Source organism: Phalacrocorax aristotelis, chromosome 9 (genome assembly GCF_949628215.1).
Source record: "Phalacrocorax aristotelis chromosome 9, bGulAri2.1, whole genome shotgun sequence".
NCBI lineage: Eukaryota > Metazoa > Chordata > Aves > Suliformes > Phalacrocoracidae > Phalacrocorax > Phalacrocorax aristotelis.
In genome coordinates this window covers 22,232,505-22,254,737 of record NC_134284.1, presented here as the reverse complement: position 1 = coordinate 22,254,737, position 22,233 = coordinate 22,232,505, and the positions used below count along the sequence as shown (strand labels likewise).

Sequence of the window (22,233 nt, the reverse complement as noted above, 5' to 3'; positions counted from 1 at the left end):
GTCACAATGCAGTCAGTGATATCTTAACAAGCAAATTGGCTCTAGTAAGTCACAGAACAATTCCTACCAAAGCCGTTTACATTAACTTAACAACCCAAGTGCATACACACTCCATGTGGCAGCAAACCACAAACCCACATCCCAAGCTATGACACGCAGTTGTTACTTCACCCACAAAGCCATGAGTCATTTGGATATCATGTTCTTTTCCCCTTCAGTAACTGGAAGGCTTTCCCTCTGGCCAAATGTTTGCATCTCGCTGTTTATTTGAAAAATCAGGTGGGATCACAAATCCAACCTGATAAAATCCCAGGCCTGGAACACAAGGATTTGAGGGGAGGGTGAAGTCCCTGCTGGTTGGTTCCCACAAGAACTGAGCGCTCTTGATTCAACACCTCTGGCTCCCACAATAACATGGTCATACCCCAGCATCTTGTGGGCCAAGCCCTTCTGGCTCTGAAAAAGCCAGAGGAGGTACAACGGGTCTCTCTGCATCCCATGGTTTGGGAAAAGCTTCCCATTCGCATCAACCTAAACCCACCCAGAGCAGTGCCGAGCCCCAGCTGGGGTGGATTTGCACGTGCACTGCATCTGCTGACACTCTTAACTTGGGCATGGTCACTCTGCACCACATGCATTAGACAATCCTGTTTCTAGGATTAATGTGAGCAGCGGCAGCATGAGGACATCTGAACACCTCTTGTGAACATCCCCAGTCTTTTTTTAATAAATCTAAACTGTGCAGCCTGAAGTTAAAGTGTCCAACTCCTTCCTGCAGGACTCTGTAGATCCTAAAATTAAGACAAAACTAAGAAGTAGCTAAATAATTCACAAAACAAAAAAAAAAGCTTATCAGAGGCTATTAGATATAAAGACAAACCCTCTGGCTTAGGAAATCCTTGAGTTGTGAATTTTTTGGAAGCTAAGTATGCTGGAGAAGTACCACCACATCTTTGCCTTGTATTTAAGGCCTTTCCCAGACACCCATTACTGATTACTGCGAAAGAGAGGGCCCCTGGGCTGCACAATCTCTGATCTGAGGTTGTACAATCACTTTTCTCCTCTTTTCAAATTCTAATTATTAGTAAGGAGATACTGAGTGGTTTCAAATCCAAACGCCGCAAAGCAACTCAGATTGCCAGGTTATTTCTGTCTGACTAAGGGGCCTTAACTGAGAGAGAAGGTCCTCAGTGTGATGCAGGGAAATATGTATGGAGAAGCTAGTGACCAGGGCTGTGACGAACAAGAAGGAACAATAAGAAGGCAACAGCAGTTGCAGGTTTATGCATGGGCTGGTGCACAGTATGATTTCTTGGAGGTCATCTCTGTTTCTCTGGACATGCTTATGTGCTGTATTTGGCTCATGCTATGACGCAGCCTGGGACTGCGTCTTTTTTGGGTGAAACTACATGCACAGATGTGCTCCAGGGGCTTTTCATGTGCTATAAACACAACGAAAGAAATTTCAGTCCATGGGAACAGGGGTCCAGACAAAAGCTGCTCTGAACTAAAACCCCCAACTCACGTGTAGTGTGGAAACTGGCACCATTAGTTTCCCTGGAGGGATTGCTCCAGGAGGTCCACATTGCTCACTATTTTATACATTATCTAAACTATGAGAGGGAGAACACAAAATAGGCTTGGTATTAAGAGGTGTTTAACATTCAAACAGGACAAGACTGGGGCCAAACACAATTATATTAGTACTTTGCCAAATATAGCACTGTTGAAATCAAGGTGAGCACTGACTTTGAACTGTGAGCAGACCAGAATCAAAATTACTTCTCCACATTTAAGGACTGACCTTGGGAGAAGAGAAGCGCTCTCCTGATGGCAGACTCAGGCCTTTAACCATCACAGATCTCATGCTCAGAGTGGTATTTTGGCTGGCTGGGGTTTGTGGGTGTTTTTTGCTATTGGGAAAATATTTGCTTCAGTTTTAGTATAATTATCCCAATTAAGAAAATAGAAGTGTCTTCTAGCTTTCTGGGTACCTTTTTTTCAGCCTTTATTATTCTCTTCTGGAAATTTATTTCATTTATTTGACATTGTTTTATTTTTTTAAGATTCTTGTGACAGATTGCTCCTTTTATATTTTTCTGGTGGAACCTCATGCTTGTCAGAAACACTCCCTTTCCTTACCCAGAACGGCTGCTAGAACTTCTGAGGTAAGAGCTATAGAGACCAGTAGATTTACCAGTTCTTTAATAACTATCCTTCTTATTTAACTACTACTTCATTAGGAAAGCATTCCTGACACATCAAAACGAACGTTTCCTACTTGATTTTGTAAGATTCATCACTAACCTAACATCAGCCTCTTGAAAAGATATGTATTCTGAAAAGCTATCCATGAAAAAGATATCTATTGCACGTATTCTTCTTTGCACAGGGGAGAAAAGGACAGTTCAGTGGTTAGGACACTCCTTGCACTAGTCATGTCCTTCCACTGCTCCTGACTTCTTATATATCTACAGGAAACCCACCTAGTCTCTCTCTGCCTCGGTTTCTCATCTGTGGGATCTTTGAAGAACTGCCCAGACTATGTCAGAAAATGATCCATAACAAAAGTGAGGTCCCACAGATACTTCCAAAAGAGGGAGATGTTAACATGAAAAGTCTCAAATCCCACACCGCTGTAAACTACACCCACTACCATCTCCCCAAATCTGTGGGACCTGTTGTACAATCACTGTCATTGCAAAAAGCCCAGTGAACTACGCGAAGCATTTCTAGCAAAAGGAGATAATCTTTCACTTGCATCTTCACTTTCAGCATGAGCAGTGACTGAGCTAAATGTGATGGCTTAGTGGCAGGGCTTGGGAAAAGGCAGTAGCAAGTGCATTTTTGTGAATTTACTGCAGTGTTTGTCACATTGAAGATACAAAGCACATCCCTCATGAAGTACCTGCTTCTACATATCTGTCAGCTTTTGAATATGCTGGCACCTTGACTTGCCCTTGAAAAAGTTTTGTAATGTTAAATTATTTCTCTTCTAAGTCATTATTTACAAGTTCCCCAAAGAAGCTGTGAGTGGAGGACGCAGCAAACAAAGTGGAGCTCCTGGGAAGCCAAAGGAGGGGAGGACGGTCCAGGCTCCACCGTGGCCCCTCAGCGCTGCTCCTGATCAGCCCATGCTGTCAGGTATTACCTGGCACTTTCAAAAACAATAGTGAAAACTTCTGAAAAGCTCCCAGAGTCAGATGCTCAGCCTCCCTCCCCTGGGTTCAGCTGAGCTACCTCTGTCACACCAGCTGAGGATCTGGCTCCTTTTATTCAATCTAGCTTGAATATCAGCGAGCACAAATTTTGTATTCTTAATCCATAATCACAGACAATCCCCAGACAAATTGTTTTGATATTTAAACTTGTTTACAGTCCCCAGGCTATTAGTTCTGATGACACATTAAGAGATAAGAGAGCTTTAATTTTCTGAGGACAGTTCCACCCTCTGGGGATAAGAAACACGGAAAGGAAACTTGTTTTGATTAGCAAACTGAAGAGGGCACGGAAATCATACAAAGAGGAGCGCGAGTTCAGATGCTGCTGGAGCTGACGCCTTCCCTTATCTCACAAAGGAGTGCTCGAATTACCAAGCAGGGAGGGGAGGCTCCTTGAGGATGTAACCCCACTGGAATAGCACAGCCAAGCAGTTTTGTTCCTTTCCTCCTAACAAGTTCTTTTAACCTCATTTCCTCCAAGGGCAGACTTGGGAAAGCTGGGTGCTCGGCTCAAGCCCTGGAGAGCCCCCAGGCAAGATGCTGAGCAGGGCAATTAAATGGATACCGCACTGCTGCTAGTGGCTTGTGGGAGGAAGGCAAAGTTAGCACACACATTTGTGCTCGTCAGCAGTCCTTTTTCTCATATTTTGTTGGCAAATTCTCATTTCTCGGATTACTTTGTATCCACTCACAATCCTTGTGCTGCTTGGGCTGGATAAGTCCGCTGCTAAACTCCTCTAACACAATGTGCTTTCACCTATCAGTCAAGATCCTGCTCAGAGAAGTACTGGACTTCTCTGCGCATGTGAGGGACTCATGTTTGCATTTATTTCTAGAGTTGGATTTCACAGAACTGAAAGGCCCCATATAAATGAAGGATAAGGCCAAGAGAAGCTCTTGCAGCCATAAGAGGTTTCACTAAAAACTCATTCAGACACAGCAGCTTGCACAGGCAGCACGCAGTGTTTGAATAGCAGATTAATTGAAATGGAGTGAGCAGAAACTAATATACAGTAGAAATCAGAATACCTGATAAAAGCAAAGACTTGCCATAAGAGAAGGAAGAGAGGAGACAAGGAAAGGTGCCCAGGGAGAGGTCTTTCATTAGAGAAAAAAGATCAGGAAGAGCAGGAATGTGAGCCAGGTTCAATAACACTCCCCAACAGTGAGCAGAGACCAGTGCCTAAAGCAAAGAGGTGTCTCAGCGGAGAGAGGACACAAGCACTTATGTAGTCCTCAAGCAGGAAAATAAACCCACGTCAGGCTGCTGCTATGCTGGTAGGTTTTAGTTAGTGGGAAATACGTGCTATTTATAGCACTATAGCCAGGATGTTTCCAAAGGTCTCAGCAATGTGAGACCTCCTCTAGAATAAAGGCAGGCACTCATCAGCAAAGAGGTTATTCTGAGAAGGCAGAATTCATCTAAGTAATGCATTACAGGACTCGTCCTGCTCCCTACCAAGGGTCTGATCCAGCTTGTCCTGGCAGCTGTTTTTGTCCCCCTGGGCAGCTCAGAACCCAGAGGAGGCAAAGGGCTTGCAGCCAGTTTTACAGTTTTGCCCTCCTCCTCACAACCAAGCACAACCCTGAAATGCTCAGGATACATAAACTTTATTATAAAAAGACCAGATATTTTGAATACAAGTACCCCTATCTTAGAAACAAAGCCATGATCTGCAGCAGAATCATGATCCTTAAATACCAGGCTATTACTACAGACCCTGCTTTACCTGCCTCTGTGCAGACAGTGCTATCCATAGACTCACAGCCTTTGGCTCCTCCACCTGCAGCAAGGTCTCCCATACCAGGATTCATAAGGCATCATGAGTCCTAGTTCATGAAAGAAACCAACCTTACTAAAATGAGAGTAAGTCTCATTTTAACCCACAGCCCTCCCCGCTTTGATACGAGATGCACTATGAAGAATGAATTGTTGTTGATCAAAATTAGCAATCTATTTAAAACACAACAGGAAGGATTTATGGTTCAAACTCAAAATTTCACAAATCTAGAGGTGATTAATTTTCTGGCTTAGCCCAACTGGTGGTGAAATTTCAGTATAATTTCAGTTTGATTGGACTGGCCTATTTTGTGTTCACAATCCATTTTCCTGATACACAGCACTGTGCTCGGTTGCTTGGTGCTAATGCTCCAGAGCAGAAGCGTTTGACTCTTGGTTGGTACTGCAGCACATACTTGGCATTTTCCTCCTTTTAAATACTCAGTATTTCTTTTCAGACCTTTTGAGTAAAAGAGTATTTCCTCCCACCCACTCTGCCCAAGATTAACTCTGATACCCTCTGTCAGCAAGAAGAGAGGAAGAATGACATGGTCTATATTTATTTTGTTCTCATGAATCCCTCTACAATGTGTGCAAATGCACTGGTTCTAAAAAAATAACTGAAATGTGTGTGCTCCATTTTCAGACAATTTACTGCTCTGCTGTAATGAACAGTTAGTGCTGAAAGACAAAAGTTGTATATTGTGGACACAACGATGGGGAACAGATCTCTTAGGCTCCCTCATCATCAAGTGCCTGCTGAGCCCCATCCTGTAGAGCCCAAGGGGCTCCTGCCCCCAAAGCAGCAGCTACAATGGGGAAGGAGAAGAGCCAAACACTGGCTCCAGACAGGTATTTTGTATCTCACCACTGCTCCTTTCCCATCAGCGGTGAAAGGACAGACAGAGCTAGCCAAAGAGGAGATGTCCCAGAACCGCCTTACAAGACATCCAGTAAAGGCCAGACACGTTGTGGTGTTAATGGGCATAAAAGCAGCCAAATGGAGACAGGCCACAGTTCAGCTGATCAGGTGTCCCCTTGCCATTGGGTGATGCCAAAGATGCACAGCACAAGTGTAGAGTAATGCTTACTCCATTGTACCTAACGAGAGTCCAGGTATCTGCAGGTCAGGGACTTGCTCCCCCAGAGGAAGCATCTTTGGGTTTAATGCCCCTTCACAGATTTGTTCTCCCTAAATTTGTCTAACTGCTGCTTGAATTCATGTTTGTTTTGTTGGTTTTGGGTTTTGTTCTATACAGTGTCCTCTAGCAATGACCTCAAAAGATTATTAAGGGACGTCTGAAAAAGTATCCACTGGTTATTTGAACCTGTCACTCGATTCCTCATTACGTAATTTGAGAAACTGAGTAATTGGATTTTATTCTGCAGGCCACCCAGAATGTTAGTGTCTTACCATATCCCTATAGTAATTTTTCTTCAAGACTGAAAAACCCAGGTCTGCCTGGTTGTTCTTTATACAGAAGCCATTCCGTGCTTTTGGTTATCTTTCTTGCCTTTCTCTCTGCCTTTTCTATTTATACTAGGGGGATTTGGAGCAACAAAGGACAAAACCCTTCTGGACTTCTGGTATTAATGTGGAGCCTGTGTGCTACACCCTGTAAAGATGTACCATCCTTCTCCAAAGATTTTATAATTTATACATACTGAGATTTGTAGAAGGGCCACCTTTCATTCCAAGAGAAAAAAAAAAGGAAAAAAAAAGGCAACATCTCTCCCTCCCACACCCTAGAAATTATGACAGAATGAAGCTTTGAAGTCTGAAGTTAGAGTTCTCTCTCTTTCTCCTTTGTCCATCTTTCCTGAGCTTAACAAAACAGAACAAAAACACTCTACAGTGAGCACACCTGGATGCTGACATATTCAGATGAAAAACCCCAACTGTTAAAAGCCTTAAAATATGCATTTTTGCCCAGATAAAAGTAGCATTAACTGAAATAGCTACATGGAACAATGGGATGTTAAAGTATCTCTTTCCATCATTTCAGATCTCAGCACCTCATTTTCTATTTCAAGGACATCTTCAGGGTTCCCATTTTGAAGCAAAAATACATTGAAGCCCTGTAAAGGAAAAAATACAATATGCAAGTCTCAGTGAAAGACAGGTCTCCGTTATCTGCCAGAAGGCGCATAACCTCTGTCATAAGCGATTCGAAGATCTGCTCTCACCACTGCATATTGGAAAGGAAACTGAGCTGCTTCAGAAGACATTTAAGAAAGATTAAGAGATAGAAAAGTGACACAAATTTGTATTAATTTTTGTATATATATCTCTAAAGTCTGCCAAGGCCAGAAGATAATTTGGCTTGCAGTGGATCAAACTACCTTTACCTCAGGAAGTGACCTCTCCTTACAAAACAAATGAGCACCAGAAGGGCATCCAGAAACTTGAGCAATACAACACTTGAGCTGCTCTAGAAAAGAGCTGTTAGTTTGTGGGTACCCCAACAGTCTAGAAAGCCTAAAATCTCTGCTTTTACTTCGTTATATCTTTATTCCAAAAATTTATTACAGCTAGATTAAGGGACATTGCAAACCATTCTAGCCAACTGACACTTTATGATTTAGGAAAGTTGCATTCAGATTTTGTAATAAGTTTTTAAAATTGTAACCATTTGGTCTGAAATTATGCATGCCAGCCATTTGCCTTAGGAAAAGTATTTTCTGTGAAAAAATTCACCCAGTTTTGCTGTTTATAGGAATAATGCTTGGAAACCGATTGTTGTTTTATCCATACGGAAACACGGCAATCTTTTCTGTGAAATACTCAGGTATCTTCACTTCTGAAGCAGGGATTGCATTCTCAATTTTATTGTAGCTGAGATGGCCTGATATAATTGCTGAAGATGGTTTTATTTTTAAGAGATCGGTTTTATAAAAGAAATCACCTCTACTATAATTTTTTCCCTGTTTAATTACTCTCTTAGCTCAAGAATCTTTGCAGCACTTCAATAGGTTGAAATGACATTGACAGTTGTCCGTATGAAAATTTGAATAGCAAAAAATTTTCAGGTTGCTTTTCAAAAATAATTTATTCGGGGTTTTTTTTTTTGTAATGAATTTGCAGATACCTGCCAAAACCTGCCAAAATTAAAGGTGATACAGGATGAATTCAGCCTCCTGGTTGATGATCTGGATGAGGGGACTGAGTGCACCCTCAGTAAGTTTGCAGATGACACCAAGATGGGTGGACGTGTCGATCTGCTGGAGGGTAGGAAGGTTCTACCCTCCTGGACAGGCTGGATCGCTGGGCCGGAGCCAATGGTATGAGATTCAACAAGGCCAAGTGCCGGGTCCTGCACTTGGGTCACAACAACCCCATGCAACGCTACAGGCTTGGGGAGGAGTGGCTGGAGAGCTGCCTGGAGGAAAAGGGCCTGGGGGTGTTGGTTGACAGCCAGCTGAACATGAGCCGGCAGTGTGCTCAGGTGGCCAAGGTGGCCAACAGCATCCTGGCTTGTGTCAGGAGTAGTGTGGCCAGCAGGAGCAGGGAGGTGATCGTGCCCCTGTACTCGGCACTGGTGAGGCCCCACCTCGAGTACTGTGTTCAGTTTTGGGCCCCTCAGTACAGGAAGGACATTGAGGTGCTGGAGCGTGTCCAGAGAAGGGCAACAAAGTTGGTGAAGGGTCTAGAGAACAAGTCTTATGAGGAGCGTCTGATGTAACTGGGGTTGTTTAGTGTGGAGGAGTCTGAGGGGAGACCTTATCACTCTCTACAACTACCTGAAAGGAGGTTGCAGCGAGGCGGGGGTCGGACTCTTCTCCCTAGTAACAAGCAATAGGACAAGAGGAAATGGCCTCAAGCTGCACCAGGGGAAGTTTGGGTTGGATATTAGGAAAAACTTGTTCACCGAAAGGGTTCTCAAACATTGGAACAGGCTGCTCAGGGAGGTGGTGGAGTCTCTGTCCCTGGAGGTATTTAGAAGAAGGGTAGATGTGGTGCTTGAGGATATGGTTTAGTGATGGACTTGGCAGTGATAGGTTAGCAGTTGGACTTGATGATGTTAAGGGTCTTTTCCCACCCTAATGCTTCTATGATTCTATTCTATGATTCCTTCTGTTCATGTGTTATCAGATAGGTTTAGCTAAGCACTATCTGTCCACCAAATTCCAGCTTCAGTCAGAGCACAGTGCATTTGCCATAGGAGAGGAAGTTAAAAAGCTTGTAGGATGCTTCAGATTTTTTTGCCGAATTTAAAGACGGCAGGATAGCATGAGAAGAGGAGCAGCAGTCTTCTGTCTGCAGGTGTGAGATGTTGCCCTCAGGAGTGGGACAACTCATTCACACCACATTTTTCAAAGCTGGTCCCGTTTTCTTTGTACTTTAGTTTCTGGGAGCCTGCCTTGGCCCTCGAGGCTTGGGTATCTGAAAATGGTGAATACTGGCCATTGCAGTGGAAGCCAACAGGAGCTGCAGTATGTGCTGCCAGGTACTCTAAAAAAATTACATTGCACACTCACAATTATGGATACTTGTAACCTTACTCTTTTTTCGCCTTAGGTTACCAGCTGTACTGGGGAGTAATGATACCCAGAATTGCTATTAAGATGCTGTAAAAGGAAATAAGTCAGTGTTTGCACATGGCAAGGACCTGCATGGTGGAACACCCTGGAATGCCCCAGTGGGAAATAATTTTGCCTTCACAGCAGAGTCTGAGCTATGCATTGAACAGTGAAAGAAAATCGAGTATTGAACTCACAAAGTGTGTCATCTATTATGCGCACCAAGCGAGACTCAGATCCCGGGCAAAAATAGTCTGTGACTGATGCACCTGTGCAAGGTAGCAAATTAATGGAGTAGAGACAATTTTACCTGCAGCATTTCTTAGCTTCAAGTGCTGAGCTGTGCAACCTTGATAGTGTTCTTTTCACATACTGTTTTGTGTGTAATTATTACCTATATCAGCCCAAATTTAAAAATAGAGCATTTCCCTACTGAATGCCTCTTTTAGGACACAGTTGCAGCTGACTCTTAAAGATGCCAATAACCTGCAACTCATGCTGAAGGCAACTGGCACCATGACAGCAACACCACCCAAACTCTGAAAATTTCAAAGCCACTTTCAAAGTACTGGGATGAGCATTCAGAAACAGAGGCAGTGGAAAATTCCTTGTCGCTTTTAAAATATTAGACCTAATAAGATAAAATAACAGATAATTTGATGGAAGAAGCCAGTTTCTAAAACAAAGTTATCAAAGTAGGATAACACTCCAGGCAACCAACTCCCACACCTTTTATCATCATCATTAGTCATTTATATTGCAGCAGCATGCGGCAACCCCTGCTGATGTCTGGGCTAGAAACCAGACACAGATAGCGAGAACGATACCTGGCCCAAGCAGCTTACAAAATTACAACAGTACAAAGTATGGGAAGGGGAAGGAAAGAACAGAAAGTTGAAGTGAGTTGCTGAAGGTCAATTTGCACAAACTCAGCACAGCCGGGAGAGCCAGGCCCTTGATCCACAGGAGCAGCTGCCTCTTTGGCTTGTGCTTAGAGCAAGCACAGCGTGCAGGAGAGGCAGCAGCTCCACTTGCGCAGGTCCCACACTCCTGGGGAAAAAAGCTGGCTGTGCAGGGACTACTAGCACATTTGGGAAAATACATGAGTGAGGTGACACCTCTCCTCTTAAGGGCTCGAGGTAGAGTTCTGTGGCATTTCTTAACCTCCATGCGCTGGCACATTGCTATAACAAGTGCTCACTGTTGCGAGTTCTGGATATCAGAGAGTCACAGAATGGTTGAGGTTGGAAGGGACCTCTGGAAGTCATAGAATCATAGAATGTCCTGAGTGGAAGGGACCCACAAGGATCATCGAGTCCAGCTCCTGTCCCTGCACAGGACAACCCCAAATTCACACCATATCTCTGAAGGTGTGTCCAAGTGCTTCTTGAATAGCGGTCAGGCTTGGTGCCGTGACTGCCTCCCTGGGGAGCCTGTTCCAGTGCTCCACCAGCCTCTGGGGGACTAACCTGTTCCTAATACCCAGCCTAAACCTCCCCTGGCACATCCTCCTGCCGTTCCCTCACGTCCTGTCATTGGTCACCAGAGAGAAGAGATCAGCACCTGCCCCTCCTCCTCCCCTTGTGAGGGAGCCGCAGACTGTGATGAGGTCTGACCTCAGCCTCCCCTTCTCCAGGCTGAACAAACCAAGTGACTTTAGCCCCTCCCTGTACGGTTTCCCCTCTAAACCCTTCACCAACTTCGTGGCCCTGCTCTGGACACTCTCCAGTAGCTTTATATCCTTAATGTATTGTGGTGCCCAAACCTGCACCCAGCACTTGAGGTCAGGCTGCACCAGAGCAGAGCGGGACAATCCCCTCCCTCAACTGGCTGCAGTGCAGGGCTTGAGGCACCCCAGGGCACGGTTGTCCCTCTTGGCTGCCAGGGCACGCTGTTGGCTCGTGTTCAGCCTGCCATCAACCAGAACCCCCAGGTCCCTCTCTGCGGGGCTGCTCTCCAGCCTCTCATTCCCCAGCCTGTATGTACATCCAGGGTTGCCATGCCTCAGGTGCAAAATCTGGCACTTGCCCTTGTTAAACTTCATGCAGTTGGTCATTGCCCAGCTCTCTAGTCTGTCCAGATCAACACCCTTGCTCAAGCAAGGTCAGCTACAGCCAGCTTCCCAGGACCCTGCCCAGACAGCTTTTCAGTATCTGCAAGGTTGGAGACTCTACAACCTCTCTGGGCAACCTGTGACAGTGCTTGGTCACCCTCACAGTAATGTGCTTCTTGAGGTATCCGTTGTTCAGTAAAGGGTGTCACCTTGCATGTGGAGCAAAACCATTTGGATTAATTTTTTTCCTATAGCTTATTCCTATTCTCTTTAAAAAGATACAAATGATGTGGCTATATATGTGGACAGATTATATGCATATGTCTTCCAACTCTGTACAGTGTGCCTAAGAACCCATGTCCTGCAGAGGGTACAGTACTATATAAGGAACATATTTTGATAGCTAATGTAATGCAACATACACATCATGTTGCCTCAAGGTCATGGTAAATTGTATCTGTTTATATGATGCATCTTGACATACTCTAATGTAGTGCCAGTAATTTAAAACAATGCCCAATACGAAATGTGAATAAGACCAAGAGCATGGCCACAAAACTGAAAATATTTTATTTATTTCTTATACTGAGAGCATTCAGTAGCATATTGGCAATTTTTCTTAAGGATTTAGAGAGAGAAATATACATTTGCTACATTTTTCTTCAGTGGACACCAAGCCAAATTCTGTTCACAAAACCTTGAGTAAAATTACTGTTAAAAGGAAAACTAATCTGAATTTATGCCCCAGAGCAGAGTGCCAAATTGAACTATGATTTTTTTTAACATATAATAGAGTCTTTAAAAATATTGCTTGCAATATAGAGGCTGCTAATGATAAATAAAATATTAATAGTATCTGAATTATGCAATATTGGTTTTTGGAAATTATTGCATGTAAGTACCAGAGTCCTTAAAACACACAGGGAGATCACTGAGTCCCACTGAACTAGTGTGATAAGTAAATGAGTAGCAACATGCCTAGAAAGAGTAGCTTGGTAATATTTGTTTCAACAAGCAAAGTGTTTATCTGTTATGAATTGTTGCCCAAGACCTGTCTGTTGCCACAGACCTGTTTTCTATTCTAGCAGCTGTCACACCATTCCTATAGGACTGGTGCTTTCTCAGTTAAGAAACTTTGCTCACATTTCTAAAATACCCGTTTGTCTCTACTCATATTTTTAAAGCCAAATGGTCCTCTAGGGAGATGTTTATCCATTTCTTCCTATTTCATGCTGTGAGGCGGCATCAAGGAGTGCTGTGGTGAGGTGACTGGGAGAAATGAACATACCAATAAAGAAAAAAACCCATGTGATCATGGACCATCTAAAAGCCACAGAAGATGGCAGCCCCACAGTGGAATAAAGTTCTTCAGGCTCTGGTGAGAGAAAGGACTTTCCACACAAATCAAAATTGGGAAATGAGCACTAATCGTAGAAGAAAGATTCACTTATTGCCAGTTCACGACATTTAAGGAAATTCTAATGGACAGAAAAAATGTGAAGGTCCTGCATGAGTCACATATTCGGGATTGAAAAAAACAAGACACTTGACCCAAACATCTGCAAATGCCATTTGAGGGCTAATTTAAAAGGCTGAACTAAATATTAGTTCAGGTTAACCCGAAAAATCTGATAGGGATTTTTCATACTCTAAGAAAACTTCTGGATCTGCTTTATTACATAGGAAAGAAGTGGAAGGCTGCTTGATGGGCAAAACTCAGTGCTGGTTCAGTTCTGGACTGAGAAATGGTACCTTCTAGTGAATACTCACAGACACTGGTAAACATAATTAACCTATTCAATGATACCATAGCATTCCTAGACATTATGATTTCAGAATCTGTCTGTAATGTAAATTAAACAGGCAGTTGTACTGATTAATGTTAGATATGAAAGGAATAAAACAACGTGATTGAAAAACTGAATGTGCAAAGACATTTAAAATACAGTGTCATGCTACCACCCATCCAGAAAACCTGAGGCAGAGCAAGATGAGAACCTTTATCTAAATTCATGAAGCTGCCAGTTAAAACTCCAGAGAACAAAACTCTTTTTCTCGGTTTCCAGATCAGTACCCTACTCTTTGGACACTGTCTCTCTGGATGATCTGGTTTAAACTGATGCAGCTCAGCTTCAGTTTATACCGGTTGAAGTCTTGCAGCATAAGCTTTTTAACAGGTCACTTTGCAGAAGCAACAATTTAATTCAGCTTAACAGAAACATAGAAATAGAAACAGTAAAATGTCTTTTGACCTTTGCTGTTGGCTACAATCAAAACCATGCAACAAAAAGGGCAGGGAGGAAATGTAGGACATACGCTCAAGATGACGAAAAAAATGTTTGGGCATGTAACTAAGTACAGTGAAGAAAACATTAAGGAACAATTCATCCTGCTGAAAACATTATTCCCATAAGGCTGCAGGGGTCAGTGTCATCCTAGATTATGTACTGTACAAGTGCCAGCCGTAGAAGACGACCCACCCACAGGCCCTACACTCTTGGGCAGGAGGTCACTAAACACCGGCAATTGATCTATGGCTCTAGAGAGTCCAAGGAGGAGCACAAAAAACAAATGTGCAGATTTCCTTTTTCTTGCTATTTTACAGAATATTTTGCTAAAGAAGATGAATAAAGCATTAATAATGACATTGTTGGGTCAATTCAGTGTTAATCAACACCAATGATGAATGAAAAGAAATCAAAACAACTCAGAAAAACATCTTAAGCTAAATTCCTCTCCATTTCCTCCTGATACAGAAGCTACCTCCCAAAGATTTCTCTTTCTTTGAAGTCATTTTTCTCCAGCAACTTCCCAGCTAGTTAATTGCATTCACACCAGCATCTCTAACTCAAGAACTCAAGCTAAGTCCTATTTTGTTTATTGTATCAGCCCTTAACTTCTCCCAAACATCACTGACACAGCTAACATATACGACTCTTGTTCTGCTCATAGGGTTGGGATTTTGTGTCACCCTCTAAACAACTCTTTTTTTATGCTGAAGCTGGAAACCATGTTGCCCATGCCACAGGTCCGACAGGGGACATCCTTTTATCACCCAGAGACTTTTTCTGTTGAGTTTGGCATGGGCATTGCCTCAGACCTGGCTCTGCATCTCTGGAATCCTTTCAAGTTGTAGTCTGACATTTGAACTGAATTTCTCAATCCCTTAGATCCCCAGAAGTCAAGTGCACGCCAATAACTCACATAGAAACTTTGCAGAGCAGCTGGTGACTGAAATGCAGCCAGCTCTCGAGTGAAACACAGGCAGTTACAAATGAAAGAGCCATGCCAAACGGTCCAGAGGAGAGGAAGGGATGAACGTTTTTTCCTGAAGAAAAAGTGTATGGCAAATTTATATAGGGAAATGTCTTATTCCATGAATCAAAAGATGTAACCTTTCTTTGCCAAAAACTAGAGAGCCTAAAAGCTCATAACTCTACATTAGTACAGCAATTATATTAGCTTTCCTGTATTTTTAAAACCCAAGACAAAAGTTTAATGCTTCTGATTTTGCTTTTTAAATAGAAAGTGAGAGTTACACTAGACAAACTCCAATTTAAAATCTCAGCAGGTCTGACAGCTGTGTTGAAGAAGAAAGCTTTTTCATGGTACAAGCTTGTGGGTTGATTTTAAAATGGACATTTTCTTTCCATAGACCCAATATTTATATTCTTTTTGTTATTTTAAAACCTGTCTGGGGACACATAAATCTGCCTGCATCATAATTATACTTGCCTACATTTCATGCCTATAATCAGACTAGGACCTGTGGCAGCAGCCATAGAAAAACTGGACAATCTATTCGCATGGGTTAGTAAGAGAGATTTCAGATATTTTTCCAAAAGGATGATCTATTTTATGGAGAAGAAATTAATTCTGTCACATTTTCAGGAAGCTAAGGTTTGGCCAGTAGCATTTTCTGTCTTATTTCTGAAATAAAACTTTCAAAGGACTCCTAAGTCTCTCTTCCCAAGCTCAAGACTGTCTTTCTTCCAGTTGCTCCCCATTCCTTCTTCATTTTTCCAGTCCTTTCTTCACTGGCGCTTGCTTGGAGGGTGCAAGCCAAAGCAGGAGCTGCTCGCTGGCAGGGGGTGGATGCAGGTAGCTTGCAGAAGAAAGCAGTCTTGCTGCAGCTCACTGTGCTCAGGGAGGGATGGAGGAAGATGGATGTAGGCTGGTAGAGTCCTTCCAAGAGAAAGCTTAGGGTTGTACAACTCATAGCTGCATTCAAACTCCCACAAATAATCCAAGAACCAGGCTTTTTATGGAAACCCACTGGCAGAGTTTTACTTTGACTATCACTGCTTCTTGGACTACAAATGTCAAAAGCATATCTGTAGTGATGCGCTGCTGCAGGCTGGCCTTGGGAAACCCTTCATAAAAATCTGTCAGTGAGGCTGGGTAACTTCCCTCCTCTGATGAAGTCATCCACTCCAGTCACGGCTACACTCTCTGTTCTCTCCCTGGGCTAAAGTAAACATTACTGAGGAGAAAATGTGCCCAACTTACAAATGCACAGCACTTCACCACATACAGGTATTTGCAAATAATTAAGGGCAGAATAGCTTTCTCGTAGATATCTGCATGTACACCATGCTCTACCAGCGTGATGACTGTGCCACCCTCCAAATACTTCACAACCAGTTGAGAACAAACTCTTCTACACCACACTTGCAATAACATTTTTGCTGTATGCTGTTGCCTATCACAGGAAGGATGGCTGAGTGGCCAGAGCACCAGGTGGGGACTGGGGAGTTAGGGCCTCTGCGGTCCTGGGGGCCACCTCTGTGAGCATGGAGACACCCTTTGCAGTTGGGAAGCTGGTTAGCATGAACAATCCCAGGTTTGAGAAACTCTGCCCTCCCCGCTCATTAGTATGCTTATGCTTATTAGTATTAGGACCCGAGGGAATGGCAGGAGGATGTGCCAGGGGAGGTTTAGGTTGAATATTAGGAACAGGTTCTTCCCCCAGAGGCTGGTGGAGCACTGGAACAGGCTCCCCAGGGAGGCAGTAACGGCACCAAGCCTGACGCTATTCAAGAAGCACTTGGACAACACCTTCAGAGATATGGTGTGAATTTGGGGTTGTCCTGTGCAGGGACAGGAGCTGGACTCGATGATCCTTGTGGGTCCCTTCCACTCAGGACATTCTATGATTCTGTGCTTCCTCACAGGTACGTGCTGCCAGTAGGATGCTGTGCAGAGCTACCAAACATTTCATTAAAGCACATGATTTTCACCTTGTCGAAGCACTGTATGGGCTGCCTCTCCTTCACTGTTGCCAGGTGGTAATTACTAACCAGGAAAACAGGGATTTGCAAAAACGACTGCACTTCATAGATGGGACATTGCCCTCTCTCAAGAGCCATATTCCCTCTGTTAGCACAAGTCTTTGTTGCCTTCCTTCTGTTTTCTCATTTCTGACTTCTTGTAAATGCTAATTTTGGGTTGGTTTTTTTTCTGTGCCATTTTGCTGTCAAAACTGTAAATGCTAGATTATTACTAGGCATCTCATCAAAGGAAGATTTACAGATGTTTGGTCTTTGTTATTTTGTTATAATTTTACACATTTTTTTTAACAGCACTGTAAACAAGGTATTTAAAACCTCCCAAATATGGCTTATAAATTCCTCCTGTTCCAACTTGCAGTCATTTATAACTGACATCAGCTGTATGTCTGCTGCAGTTCAGGAATGCTGCACACATAACTGTGCCCAAAGTAGCTCCAACATAGCCAGGTGGGAGCAGAAGTCTGGAAAGCACAAGGGTCCACACTTGCTATGAGGAGCAGCTACCTGAAACCACAGCCACAGTCCTGCTACATCCGTCGATGCACCCCAAAGCCCACACCCTACCATCTTTCCTCTGCCTATTACTTAATCCAGCTAGATCAATGCCAGCTGTGTACACTGATACAGGTTGTTTAGTACAGGTGTAAACACACAACCTAAATGGAGATATGCAGTCATTTTATGAGAAAAAAAGAAGAAATCAGTTCCTTTCATTATCAATCATTTTCACAGAGTTTTGTGGCTGACAAACAGGCTGTTTGAGCAAAACTAAACAAGACGTGCTAATTCTCAGGATACCCAGTTGCGGAGCAGCTCTGTTAATACCAGTGGAGATCTGCATGCAAAGGCATTGGGCAGAGACACAGAGATATGGCCTGAACATCTGCTGAAGCCCAAAGTATGTGGCAGCTAAATGTCTGATGCAGGAAAAGAATGGAAAGAGTTTCAGATAAAGAAACAAAGTGCAAAGCCACAGTCTGTTCATATTTTCTACCACAGCAACTTATACCTGTGGTGATGATGAACTCAGGCAGTGGTGTGATCCAGTTGTGGAAAAAATCAGTAGCACAATTATCGCTGACTCCACCAGGTTCTAGATTAGGCTTTGAAAGCAAAAGTGACCCAGAGAAGCAATAGTGGCAAAAACAAAAAATACTTTCTCGTAACTTAGTCACCCAAATTGCTAGCATATATATTGACCCCACATCCTTGTGTGAGTCCCTGAAAATGACCCACATAGTATGTTGTCGGCTTCAGTAGCCTCAAAGAAGAGGACCATGTGACAATGAAGAGCCACAGAAAGTCCCTTTCTTTTGGCTGCTCTAGTGTCTTTTAGTAACAGCTTGTACCAACAACAGCCCCTGCCTCATGCTGCAGCATTGCTTTCTAGCTTAGGTATTTAAGGAAAAGTATATATATGACCACAGAGACATCAGCAAAGATCAGTGGCAAATGATCGTCCCTGCAAAAAGCATTAAAGATAATGAAAGTATTAATCATCCATACCAAAAATCAACACAAAAGTCCACATGTAATGCTGATAACTGGGACCAGGTATGCAGTAAAGCAGCCAGTGAAACTAGTTACTCACTTTTTGGCCACCCTTTGTTCTGCATGCTTGCAGAGTTAGTTATGGAAGTCGTATTCACTTAGAATTTAATTCTCTAGAAAAGGCTGTTTCTCTTACTATTTTTACAGTATCTACCACTTTCAGGGTCTGATCTCAATAACTGATAATAGCTGCAATGTATGTGATAAGCACAGGACAAAAAGGCTCCCAGGTTTCAAGCGCACCCTCCTCTTGGGTAGGGTTCACATTCTCAGAAGGGCTCTTGCTGAGCCTCGCAGCTGTTTTGAGCACCTGCAGCTCCTGCGGGTGCAGCAGGGCCAAATCCTGCCAACAGCTCACAGAAGCAGCTCCTGCTGCTGCCTCTCGCCCACAGCCAAGCAGAGCACTGAGCTCCGCTCAGCCTTATTGCTTTCCATGTGTCCTTCAGGATCTGAATTGCACATGTGCTATAATACATCCAAGAGGTTTCCTTTGACCTCATGGTCCTGCACAAGCATAAAGCAATGTATTTATTGTATTCTAGGTTATGTGAAAAAAGCATCAGCCTTGCATATTTGTGCTCCATCACCCAACCAGTAAGCTAGATGTAGGGCCAAATCCTGAGAGGGTTAAGCCAGTCAAGCTACATCGGTGAACACTGTCTGAAAGCATAGACATTGTTTGGCATATATCTTAAGCTGTCAGGAGGAGCAGCCAGTGAGCAATGCTACTTGACCTGTCAGCATGATACAGATCATTTACATAGCTTTTTACAAACATTAAGAGATTAATCCTCACCTTGGGACACACAAGCAAGGTTCAGTAGCCCTGATGAACAGATCTGGCAGCTGACTCACACAGTGGCTGTAACCTGATTTCAAGGAGAACCCAGCATCTTTACATCTTATAAAGGCACAAGAGAGGATGGGAGTTCATACCTCCAGACCAGGAGAAGAACAAGTGTGAAGCAGATATCAACTTTGGCCCAGCCATTTGTGCCTGTGGGGAACTGAGGCTATGGGGACTTTCTCAAGTACAGATTTCCTGGCCCCTCTTCAATTCACACCAGCTGTGACAACCCAAAGTGGGATGGTAGTTTTCACACCAGCATAGAGGACACAGGCATGTTCATGTGCAAAGCATTGCATTTCACATCCAAAATGTAAAGGAAATCAAGCAGCTGAAGTGGAAAATCCTACCTAGTTGCAATTTCCTTACCAAACAGCTATCCGAAGCATCTCAACTCATTGCATTTCAGTAGTATCTATTTCAAAAACCATTACCAGTCATCATATACTAACACATGGGTGAAAGTTGAGCCCTGTGCAGAAGGCCTGGACTTTGCATTGAGGGATCTGTGTTGCATACAGCTCATAGATCATACTGTCAGAGCTCATAGACCAAGAGGGGAAGTGGGACATGGACATGGCCCATGAGGCTATGCTGGCTTTTCCATTTAATCACCTGGGAGACATCATTTGTGCACACACCAGTTATGCAGCTGAGGGGTCTGTACTTAGCAGTATCACTGAGGGCTGAGGAGTTGTCTGTAAGCCATAGGGGACTGGGAGAGCAGGTCCTTGGAGAGGCAGGACAGGGAGTGATCCCGCAGCTGTGTCTCTTTGCGGGAGGGCTGTGCATGTATGCACTGAAGGGCTGAGAGGCTCAGTTCATACATGCATGCAATGGACAGATGTACCCAGATACACTGTCATGGGGGTTAGCGACATGTGTCCGCTTGGACTGGGATAGACACAAAAAGGGTCAAACAAAGATGTGTCTGTACAGGCATCTGCTAGAGATGTGTGGGCAAGGAGGACATGCCACAGGATTCTTAAGATATATAGTAATTTATGTGTTGTAACGTGGTAAAATTGTTTGGGATTTATCCCTAAAGAATTGATGTCAGGAAAGTCTCCTCTGTTTTACTGAAGGAAATTGCTTATTGATCTTGTCTGTTTACATCATATTCACACTGTACTGCTCCCATGCTTAACCTGCAGGGATCCAGGAAGGTTGTTTCTCTCTTCACGCGTGACTTGACTTCTGCAGGGCAAAGCTGCACCTCCATGTGAGGCTCCAGAGAAGGGCTGTGGGTAGGAACAAGTTGTGAGGTAGGGAGCACTAGTGTTTCTGATGTTCAAATCCCTGTGGTGCCCATTTGATGTGCCTTCTTCATGTACTCATAAATCTACGGAAAGTCAGATGAGAGATCACAAATGAGATTAGAGGCAGATTCAGCAAAACTATTGTAGGATTCTCTCTGTAACATTAGGTATGCTCTACTTAATTTTTTTTTTTTCTCCAGAGGAATAAAAGGCTTTAGTGATGCTTTTGATCTATCTCCTCTTGTGAAACATTGCAGATGTGACTTGTGGTCTTTTACTAGCTTACTCAAATTCAGTGAGGATTGGAATTATTTTGTGGTGAGCATGAATGGAGCAGATGCTCTGTGGGCACTACTGCATTAAAATCCATTGCATGGTTTTCAGGGTGGGGACAATGACTAGACCCAAAGATACTAGTGGTCACTTGCAATTCCATTAGAAAACACATGGACAGGTGCAGAATCTGAGGGATAACAATTAGGAGCAGAAGTAACAGACCAACCCCTTCCTCAATCAGTTCTGACGTACTAGTGATATTAAAACAAGATTACAAGGTACAATGGATTGCACAGTCAGGATGTTCCCAGTGACATGACACATTGAAACACTCTGAGCATTACATGAAGTCAGGTCAAAGATGCTGTTCCCTTTATGCTGAGTTAACAGTATCTCAGAGTAGCTCCAAAGGAGCAGGTACAATGTAGATTGTCACACATTTCCACAGCAGTATTTTGAGAACACATCCAGCTGTGCCAAGCTCCAGACCATTTTGATGTAACATAAAGCATTTGCTATGGGACGAAAACACAGGAACCCAAATCAAATGGATATGACATCAGTGAAATGGATGACTCATCCTAAGGAAAGCTTTGTTTTCTGGCTTTGGTTAATACAGATGGAGAACAAGTACTATGTTCAGCTGCACAGAAACAATGCTATCCTAAGGGCCCTTGTGGTTATCCCTTCAGAGCGACTTTCAAGAATACTTTTAAAGCCCTTCCAAAATCCTACCTTCTCCTGCTAAATATTTTGTACTGCGTCTATAGTCAGTGAAAAGTTACATTTGCTCTGAATACCTGAACAAAAACTTTTCAACTAGGTTTTGGATTAGGAACAAAGTAAAAAAGAAATTCCAACAACGCACAGGCCACAGGTCTCAATAAACAGTCTTGCCATCTGCTTTCTCATCCAAAAAGTGAAATGGTTTTGTTTCAAGCATCGGACTTGCCTTCCTTAAAGGAAAGTTTGTGGCACTCTTAACATAGCTCAGTAACATTTATTTCACTTTACAGACACCATTGCTAGGTTTTGGGATGTGTCAAAGTAAAGCCCTTATTTTTCTCATCAAATAGATCACAGTTTCACATAGAGGAGAAAGTGATGCTTTTCAATATCTATATAATTTTATCATGCATAAAATGATAAGTCCTAAATTTTCAGAAGTCAGAAGTTAAGAATATGCACTGCATTAGTATCCTCATTAAATGGGTAACAAACTATTAAGGCATGGTTTATATTAACAAACACCACATTATTTTCTACTTATTTATTCTTTTGTCTAGCTTGGTTGAAACTGGAACAGGCATTGCTCCACTCTGTTTTTTCAAAAAGAAATGTACCAGACATCCTTTTTGGAATCTCTTATTTCGTCAAAGCTTACTGATATCTTTGGCTCATCAACTTTTCTCCAGGCCTTTTCTTCTGAGGCCC

General features: G+C 43.1%; 1 protein-coding gene across 9 annotated transcripts in view; it reads right to left on the bottom strand.

The window, feature by feature from the left end:
* The window catches only part of TUNAR (transmembrane neural differentiation associated intracellular calcium regulator), a 178,250-nt gene that overhangs the window by 8,313 nt on the left and 147,704 nt on the right, over nucleotides 1-22,233 (bottom strand). For 6 of the 9 annotated variants that reach the window (XM_075103839.1, XM_075103838.1, XM_075103840.1 and 3 more), the window contains one exon: nucleotides 20,413-20,505. The exons of 1 other annotated variant lie outside the window; for it this stretch is intronic. In XM_075103839.1, coding sequence (XP_074959940.1) covers nucleotides 20,413-20,505 — 93 coding nt within the window. Of the gene's footprint in view, nucleotides 1-12,122; nucleotides 16,039-20,412; nucleotides 20,607-22,233 lie in introns of those variants that run through there. 2 more of the 9 variants (XR_012662340.1, XR_012662342.1) reach the window with 2 other exon arrangements.